Source organism: Nannobrachium achirus (assembly GCF_963921795.1).
Source record: "Nannobrachium achirus genome assembly, chromosome: 1".
NCBI classification, from domain to species: Eukaryota; Metazoa; Chordata; class Actinopteri; order Myctophiformes; family Myctophidae; genus Nannobrachium; species Nannobrachium achirus.
In genome coordinates this window covers 33,408,068-33,417,901 of record NC_137810.1, presented here as the reverse complement: position 1 = coordinate 33,417,901, position 9,834 = coordinate 33,408,068, and the positions used below count along the sequence as shown (strand labels likewise).

General features: G+C 45.5%; 2 protein-coding genes across 3 annotated transcripts in view; both read right to left on the bottom strand.

Annotated features, from left to right (window-relative positions):
• zc3h3 (zinc finger CCCH-type containing 3) overlaps positions 1–9,834 on the bottom strand; it is a 75,300-nt gene that overhangs the window by 16,581 nt on the left and 48,885 nt on the right. For both annotated transcript variants that reach the window (XM_080733288.1, XM_080733287.1), the window contains exon 9: positions 7,848–7,979. In XM_080733288.1, coding sequence (XP_080589414.1) covers positions 7,848–7,979 — 132 coding nt within the window. The remainder of the gene's footprint in view (positions 1–7,847; positions 7,980–9,834) is intronic.
• On the bottom strand, positions 4,857–5,762 carry LOC308291320 (ubiquitin thioesterase OTU1-like; the record flags this gene model as incomplete). The annotated part of the gene is made up of 1 exon (XM_080733306.1): positions 4,857–5,762. The coding sequence occupies one exon, from the start codon at positions 5,760–5,762 to the stop codon at positions 4,857–4,859; it is 906 nt and encodes a 301-aa protein (XP_080589432.1).

Below are 9,834 nucleotides of genomic sequence, written 5' to 3'. Positions count from 1 at the left end.
ACGATCTACATGCTCACAACGCCTCGCAATTTCTGCCTCTAATATTTGACAATTTGGCCATTGTTTAATTTGTCATTTTAGAAGTATTAAAAGGTCCTTAAAAAGTGCAGATACCCTCTATACACTTAAACTATATGTTGGTGTGTTTACCGTTGAGAGAGAAAACAATGTTTCATATTAAGCTAATCATCTGGGGACCCCCCAAAATAATTTGGGACCCCCCTGTGGGTCCCGACCCACAGGTAACTTGAGAACCACTGACATAAATTAGGTTTAAGGGAGGAGTAGAGTGAGTATGTTTGAAGTGGATGTGGGGACAGTCAGAGGCATGTCTGAGGCCATGTGGGGGCTCCGTTACCCATCTGGTCCTCAAAGTGTCACTCAGTCACTACAGTAATGCCCAGGGGCGTCACATGAAGTGGGACTGAGTTACTAGCGCCCAAGGTGGAGAGGGCCTTAATTATTTAGCTATTGAAAAATAGCAGATATACAAGCTCACAGCACAGCACCGAGTGCCGCGCTGTGAGCTTGTAGATCTGCTATTTTTGAAAAGCCTTGAAAATGTGGGCAAATCTTTGAATACACGTATATGTATTTTTAAGCGAACATTTGTAACTCAAATTCTGCTTCTGGGGGGTCCCTGGATCTAAATATTTCGAGATGGGAAACATACGTTTTTCAAATAACCTTAGAAGGATTTGAAATATTCAAAAAATAGCAGATCTACAAGCTCGCAGCTGTGAGCTTGTATATCTGCTATTTTTCAATAGTTAAAGCACAAAAGAATGCGTTCCCAGTCTAAATGGGTTAAACCCCCTCCCCCTATAAAGAACATTCATGGGGGGGGGGGGGGGGCCTTGTGAATCCTTGTACCCAGGGCCCAGAATTTGGTGCGCCACCCATAGTAATGCCACTATGGACCACAGCCCTATGCAGCTGTCCCTGCCTGTGCGTACATGCATGCATGCATGCATGTTTGGTGTTTGTAGCGCTACTGTACGTCTTTACCCGAGCCTTGGTTCAACTTCAGCAGAGCAAATTATTAACATTACGGTGTGTTTTGCATGTTCTGCCGGCCCCCTTGCGCCACAGTGAACAGACAGACAGTAAACGCAGATCATTACAATCCAGAGATGTTGATGTTGTCACATTACACTCACAAATTGAACACGGTAAGCCAGAGCCAGATTTATTTTAGCCTTGGCTCTAACTTGTGGTATAATGTGTAACCTGTAATCCATATGCAGGCGTGTGTGTGTGTGTGTGTGCGTGCGTGTGTGTGTGTGCGTGCGTGCCAAGTGTAATTCCAATTGCATTTGTGAAAGGTGGAATTGAGTTAAAGCATTTGCAGAATAAGTTATTGCAAAATATTAAATGTAAATCCTGAAATCAGTAATTCTATTTTATTAGTTGCATACTATCACACCAAATAGTTCAACCATCTAAAAGCAGGTGCTTTGCATGGTTGACTAGTTACAGTGAAAGTAGATAAGGCTGGCGGATGTTCATCGTCGTCCAGTGTGTAGTCCTGACCTGTACGACAAAACTTTGTTATCTATAATTGGCAAGCATTGGACTGCTACATTTGATCCAGATTTAGCATAACTAACTAGCGGTGAGCAAGTGTTGGTATTGGACCATCAACCTGTCATTCAAAGAACTGTTGAATGTACTGTTGTTTTGGGTTGAGATTGGCACATTTCCTGGGGCAATCAGCCCAGATCATGCATGTCACACGTGTTTTCTTCTTCTTTTTTAGTTTTTTTACTCTCAAAAAAGCTTCTGCAATGTAGTGCATGTAGTGCAACTACATTGCAGTGCACATCATGGGGTGATCACTGCTTGCCTCCTGTGAATCTTTTATTTATTTATTTTGGTTTATTTTATTTTAATTTTGTTGCTGAGTGAGGTCAACAGTGACATGAGTGAGATGAAAAAACCTGAGTGAAATGTGCCAATGTGAACCAGAAACATCTGTAAATGACACGCCCACCGTTATCGCGACACGTTCAGTGTAGAAAAGAAGCAGATTATTAAGCCTGCAGCAGACTCCAGGCGGACAACAACGGCCTTTTCGTCTTTGGGAAGGGCTTACCGAACCAAAAAAAGTGCGGAGAGGACAAAAGTGTATTACACTGCAACAACGCAGCTCACTCAGCCACTGAAGGTGTGTACAGCACTGGAACCAGTTAATACCTGGTCTGGATCTCCCTCTGACATGCTGCAGCAACTTGTCACAGCACGTCCTGTCCCATTTCCTGGAACAGGATGTGTTTATGGTCACTCAGAGAGGGATTACAGAGGTGTTGGTACCTCATGGAGGTCTGCTCGGCTCGTGAAACTACTACCTCCTAACCTCCTCAGCCAACTAGGGATGGGACGATATCAACATTTCATATCACGATTATTGTGACCAAAGAAATCACGATTTACAATATTATCGCGATAATCAAAATATCCCCAACATCCATTATCCTGGGGCGGAACATTTGCCAGAAAATTATATCTACAAGCTCACGTGAGCTTGTAGATCGGCTATTCTTTTGCAAAGAGATTTGGTTGAGAGTGAAAAAAAGACTAACAAGTACGTATATTATAAGTACGTTTTACCAATAGAGGGTTTAATGGTACTGGATATGCAGCTCGTCAAATAAAAGGTGAATTGATCCCAGTGCATGACGGAGGACAATTTCACAATAAAATTAAATCTCCACGATACCATTATCGTGTGTATTTTTAATCACGATAAATGATACTATCGCTTATCGTCCCATCCCTACTGCCAACGTCTCTTCAAAGCCGTTGCTGCAGAAAACAAAACTAAAAGCAAAAATAAAATTACGCCCACCTGGAGTGTCGGACCAATCACACACACAGTGTTCTGTCCGAACATTCTTCGGCTAGATAGGACATCTTGGATGCGCAAGAATGTCTGTACCATGTTCTGACAGCCACTGGTGTTTTGTTCTTATTGCCTACGTCGGTTGGAGGATGCAGCAGGTTTTGGCCCCGCTAGCGACAGGGCTCCAAGATTGGCGAAATCGTTCCGTCAGTCAAATCTGTCCACCACTTTGTTGCCTAGCCCACCACTTTGTTGCCTAGCTTCACCCTCCTTTCTTTGCGTTCACTGTCAGTGTCAACACAAATTCAGATCGCACACACATCCAAAATCAAGTGCACAGATTGCCATGAAACTTGATGCGCTCAGCAAGGATGAACTCCACTGATTTCGGTTTACTGGGACACATGCAAAGGGCCCCCCCCCCCCCCCCACACCCACACACACACACACACACACACACGGTACAAAACAATAGAGGTAGATAACAGGCAGTTCACACCCATTGTGCACGCCTCGTTAAGCGTTGCAGTAAGGGTTTCTACATCAACAGACAACAACAGAATTAAGCCGTCTTCATGGATTTCTGCGCTCTTCTGCTTCTACATTTAATTAATAATAATACTGTAGCAGGCTATGGTTTCAGAGGTAACTATGTGAGTTTATTACTTCCATCTTTGCACAAAAGTGCATGTTGAATATGTTCAGAGATAGATGCACGTTTGTGCCGACTGGAGTTTTCATGTCCATACTTGCAGAGAGTACAATTCGGGTTTAATGAATGATCAGGTTTCAGTACGCAGCATTGGGCGGGTGATCGTGTGGGTGAAATGGGTTCGCCCTTTCTCGCGCTGATCGAGCTTTGGTTTTACATCACAACAGAAACCGTTCAATGGCGATTTGCGCTGACGAACAATGCCGATTTGTCCAGGCATCGGATAGGTCCTGTTCAAATATGGGCATATTTGCTGATGTTGTGTGGGTGCAGTCCATATATGGGCATATCTGTGTTCCCGCCACAGACACCCCCAGTGCCCCACCACAAATAGAACTTTATATTGATAGATATTAGATAATAAACATTGTGATGTTGATGATGGCTTTTAGGTGAAATATTTGTTTTGTGCCCACAATAAAAGAAAGATGGCTCCGTGGTCTGCTTGTTTTTCTGTACCCGACAAATAATGAAAATGATTTATGACAACATTTACAATTTGTTTAATTAGTTCAACTGTGTCTGCTAAAGGGGGTTACCAAAACAGCCAAAATAGTATATATATTTCTTATTTCTCATCTCATTTCTTTTAGGCTGTGACAAAGTTACTACCAATGATAAAAGGATGCTTGCTGTGCAATCATCTTCATAAGAAAATACATTTATAAAGTCAAACATTTTGTAGTCATAGCAGAGAGAACACAACAGTCTGAAAGAAACTAGAAAGATGCAACTGGAAATTGTGTTGGCTCGCTCGTGACTTTATTCTGCAGCGTGCTAACTGTCATGTGAAGCTCAACCAATCCAGCTAACACCACTCCCAGATGTTTTTCCGCACCGCAATTGCACCTCATTGGCTAAGGGCCCTGCCTTTGTACTGTCGTGGCGGAACATGGTAAATAAATAATGAAGATAACATAGTGTTCTTGCCTTTCAGGCAAGCCCACAATTAAAAACTATAAATATATAACGTATCTATTAGCAAAATGCAAGGAATCGATTCCTGATGAAGCCGGTTGATTTGACTTATGGCCCAAGTGCGTGCCATCTAAACTGTGGGAGGAGTAGCGCAGCAAAAAAAAGTTTATCTAGGAGGGGATGGAAGATGGATGGAATAAAGTCGGACAAGCACTATAGTCTGGTTGCCCTGCAGGGGCAACCACAGTAATAATTACAGCAAACTAACTGTTATAGTACCCCCTGACTGACAGAGACCAACTAAGAGAGATGGACATGGACAGAGTTGCCATACATTACATGGGAGACCTGTGGGCCAAAAAAAAAAGAAAGTAGTTCACCGTTTCACACTTCTCCAAAGTTGGTATGGCCTGTTTCTTTGGCATGATCCCGTGCCTCTTTCTGTCCCACCAGGCCCGTCTGGCAGACCAGGCAGCGCAGTGCGAAACGGTTGACGTCCGTGAACTGCCGCCTGCTCTGTGCCTCGTCCGCCAGCTCCAGGGCCAGGGCCAAGATCACGTCATCCACCGTGGAGAAGATGGTCTGGGGCGGGACGTCCAGACCGAGCATCTCTTTCTGCAGTGGGTCATAATGGATGCCGTCGTAGACGAGAAGCACCCGCTTCCCGTAGCCAGCGTTCTCCCCGAAGCGGTCCACACGCACCGTCTGTGTGTCGACCACACAGATCTCGCAGCGGTAGAACTTGGATAGGATGGACACCTCGATGGCACCGCCCCATGTGTCACTGCGTTGTATCCAGGCGCAGTACTCCGCATTGGTCTTCCCGAGCACCGCCTCCGAGTATGCCGCCGGGTCACTGGCGACAATCCGAGCGATGAGGCCTCGCATCTGGGGTGCGCATGCCGGGTCGTAGACGCCGCCCTCCGCCACGTAGTTGATACTGGTGAAGAGGCAAGAGTTGTCAGCGGGGACCACGCGGCGCACCAGCACTGGGACAACTTCTATTTGCGGTGCCTTGGTCAATGTGGAATTGTCCTGAAGCTTTGGTTTGTTCTTCTCTTCCTCTACGATGAGTGTGTCTCCTGATTTGATGGGATAATCCTTGAGGCGGGCGTCTCCGTTTCTGAGGTCAAGGCTGGAGGGAGGGTAGCCAACCATGATCCTCTGCACATCACAGGGGATGCCAGTGAGCTCCTCCACCTTACGCTTCAGCTCCCGAACACAGGACTGATGGGTCAGGCCCTGCATTATCTGAGTTCCATTTTTGGTCTTACAACGAAGCCGCAACATTCTGATAACATCAGCACACTCTGTTCCAATGATATGATGAGTGGGATTCAACTGCAACATCCAGCCTTACACAATATTAATAAACATTCAGTGATCCAATGATGTGATGATTTGCGTTGACATCAAGCATGTCCAGTTCATATATGGCCAATCTGCGCTGACATCAGGCATGTCCAGTACATACATGGCCTTTTCTGTGCGCCCGCAGTCTTTTCTCAAAAATCAAACCTCGGTTCGAATTGAAGCGGTGGACAGATAAAACTTCTATTCTGAATGTATTTGGAGAGCTGGTATGACAGTTGGTATAATAGGTTTAAAAAATAAAATAGATTAAAACATACATTAAAATAAGAATTTGTAATTAAATAAATACATAAATAAATATAAAGTGTTTAAATAAGACAGATAAACCCTGAAGGCCAAATTATCATGTGAAGCTTGACCAATCCTCAAAGTATCCATTCATCTGACCGGGAGGGACACCGCACACATATTCTAGATGTACAGGACATATAAAGCCTATTCATTCTGAACTGAAATGACCATATATGGACATGGGACACACATTTTGCTTTTTGAAAAAGCCTATTCATTCTGGACTGATATTTTACACGTACGGGACAGGAAAAACCTGTTCATTCTGGCCTGGAGTGACCATATATGGACATAAGGTAACGGACATTCTGTTTTTGAAAAACCCTGTTCATTCTGGACTGAGATCACCATATATGGTAATTAAACGGACATTCTGTTTTTGAAAAAGCCTGTTCATTCTGGACTGAAATGACCATATATGGGCGTGGGACACACAAAGCCATTCATTGGAAGCGGTTTCCACCGCTTCAAAAACTAATGTAAGAAGACACTAGACTGTGCTGTCGAGGTGCCAACCTGTGTCTTGTGCTCTCGTGGCCATGTATAGCCTACTTGTGCGCCAGCAGAGCTCCTTGTTGCCAGACCCATGAAATGGGTAGGCCTACATAAGCAAATGTCGGTCTGTCCGGGTTTTCTATATAAAGGGTATATATGATGATGACATGATGATGACATGCCTACAAAAGGCATGATGTCATAAATGATGATGACAGACAGGGGGTCTGGCACAACCAGGTTGACCTGGTCTAGTTATTTATAAGAGGTCGCAATCTTTGGTGACGTCACAAAGAATGCTGGTCCCTCATTGGCTGTTGATGGTGAAGTTACCAAGTATGCAGCCTATTTGGCTACAGGCGTAAACACAGACAGACACGCCGGATACAAAATCACAGAATGAAGTACTTGCGCGCTCTGCTGGCGTGAGTAATATAACTAGTTTAAAAAGCTTTTGTGCAGCAGCCCACACAATCTGAGATATTTCCACATCTACTATGATTTGACACCACAGTGCAGTCTCACCAATTATTGCACCAATATTTTATCCAAATCTGACAGCTCCATTGCACATATTGCTAATACACTGCACCTACAGTACTTCTCAAGAAAACATTTTTAGATCTAAATTTTTACGGGAGAAGGCCATGGCAAAAACTGGTTATGTAGAGTTCTACAATAATGTTCCTTGCTTGCTCGTCGTGTCACTTTAACAGGTGCAAACAACCAAACTGAACTAAGCAATGACGTACAGTAAAGTGAGCTCCCTGCAACAGGTCCTGACACAGCTGAGATGAATATTGTTCTCAATGAAATACACTCATACACTATAAGGATCATTAAGGAAATGTATTTCTGAATTCATAAGAGGTATGCATTTCTGCAGCCTAATTAACTAATTGCCACGTCTCTTTTTCTTTTATCTGTTCCAGTCATTCTACCACTTAAAATGTTTGTGAATTACATTTGTTTCAAGGCTTGAAAGGCTGTTCCCCATGGTTTAATTGCAGATGACCTGTTTTACGGCGTTCACAGGGCATCTCCCAATGCAAATCAATGACAACTAGCATTAATTCTCTGGTACACCTGGGGCACGCACAAAATCAACGGACTCCGTTTCATGAATCCCAAATATTTCTAAAACAACTACAAATTGTGCCTCAGTCACAGCGTGTGTGTGTGTGTGTGTGTGCATGCGTATGTGTATAACATTACCTTCTCTCCCTGAGGGCAGTAGCCCTTGATGAAATCCTGACACACGGCAGCATTTCGTGAGACGTACACATGACTGTACGGGCAGTTACTGTTGTTGCAGATTCCCTTCAGGAAATACGAGCACACTGGCATCTAGAGAAGGGCAGAAAACCAGAGATAAAGAAAGAAAGAAAGAAAGAGACATTTAAAAAAGCAAAAAGGAGAAAGAAACAGGGCAGCAGGGCAGATGAGCAGGCATTGTGCAGTGTTTGCCTTTCTTCCTAGGTACGCGTAAACACAGGCGTACAAGTGGTTTCTCCAAACCACAACAGCAGTCAATGGCGTAACAATGCACATGTGACTCTGCTTGTCTGCCAAACAACCTGTCCCACACACACAGAGGCTTAATTGCAGTTGACAGCACTTGGAAGTGAAAGTGAATGTGGGTCTGACGACATGGGTGCAGGTGTGTCTGTCTGTGAGTCCAAGACAGAGAGATCTACTGTTTCAGATTGCGGGGTGAGCCGGGTGGAGGGCAACACTAAATATACCTCCATGGGGGTTCGGCGGGGAGCGAGTGCCAAAACGGGTGAGCTGGGGGAGGAAAGGGGGGTGAACATGAGAGGGAGCCCATCTAGTCGGGCGTGGGGATCGCTTCTACCTAATTAACTGCTACAGAAATATTTATCCAGGCCGCAGCTTGTCCCGGCTATCATGATGTGTTTATGTGCAGGGTGTGTGTATCCCCGCCAGGAGCGGGCTGGGAGGAGGAACAGGAGGGGTGGGCTGTGGAGCGGGGGCAGCAAGGAGGAGGCTTTGGTTTCAAGTTATTTGTGTGTGAGAGTGTGTGCGGGAGGGTGGGGGGTACAGGGGGAGGCTCCCCTATGCTAGAGTCTGGATCGAGATCGGTGGTGGGAGGGGGGGGGGGGGGGGGGGGGCACCATCCCCTCCCCAACTGCCGGTCAGTTCTGTAAAAGGGGTCTACGTGAAAGGGGAGCAGGCTTTTAAGTGGCGCCCTGCGAGAGAGAGAGACTGCTGGGGAGTGAAGCAGACAGGGAAGGGAAAGGGGGGTGGGGGGTGATAGGGACAGGTGGGGCCCTTAGAGAGATGGCATTGCAAACAGACAGCTGGGCTCTCAGCACTTAGGGACCAAGCATGACAACTGACACAGGTGCATGGCATTGTGTGTGTGTGTGTGTGTGTGTGTGTGTGTGTGTGTGTGTGTGTGTGTGTGTGTGTGTGTGTGTGTGTGCGTTAGAAGAAGAGTCTGGGCACCTGTTTTGTTCTTGTTTGTCTCAAAGGGGGAAAAAAAAGTCTGCTTTCTTCGTTCCCCTTAGTGTCTACACATTCCCCTATACGGACAAGACATTTCCTCCTATCATAGTGCATGCTTATGTACACTCACAGACATTCACGCATGCATAAGAGCCCCCTCTGTGTAAGATATACACAGCTTCAGAGTCTAGCATTTTGAAGAAAAAAGTTACATCCAATAAGTAAAAAACACCACACTGCTATTTTTAACTTTTGAACTAGGTTTGAGCTATCTGCTCCCAATGCAGCGTTGTTCCCTGAGATATTGGAAGAGTAAAAGTGGGCTAAAATAACCAGCTGTGAAGGTAATCAGGCCAATATACTGTACATTGAGGCGCTGGTTTGCCCAGGGTTGGAGCAGGTTTCTGCTGCTGCCCACCCGCTCCTAATAGGGCATTCAGCCACAGGTGTGAGGTGGACATAGTGCACCGTGTTTTGGCACTTGAAAACCAGGACAAGGCATGCTGCAAACACAACACCCCATCATCCAATACTTTACGCCCCCCCACACACACACATTTACTTCTCCGTCAAACACACCCACACACAACCCCATCGCCCTCAACTTGCGCCCCAAAACCCCAAATCAGGTCATGCCTCCTGGACTCAGCACGGGAACGAGGGCGCAGAAACAGGAGCTCTGCCAAGAATATGAATATGACTCTATGATCGCTACACCCAGAGATGGATCATC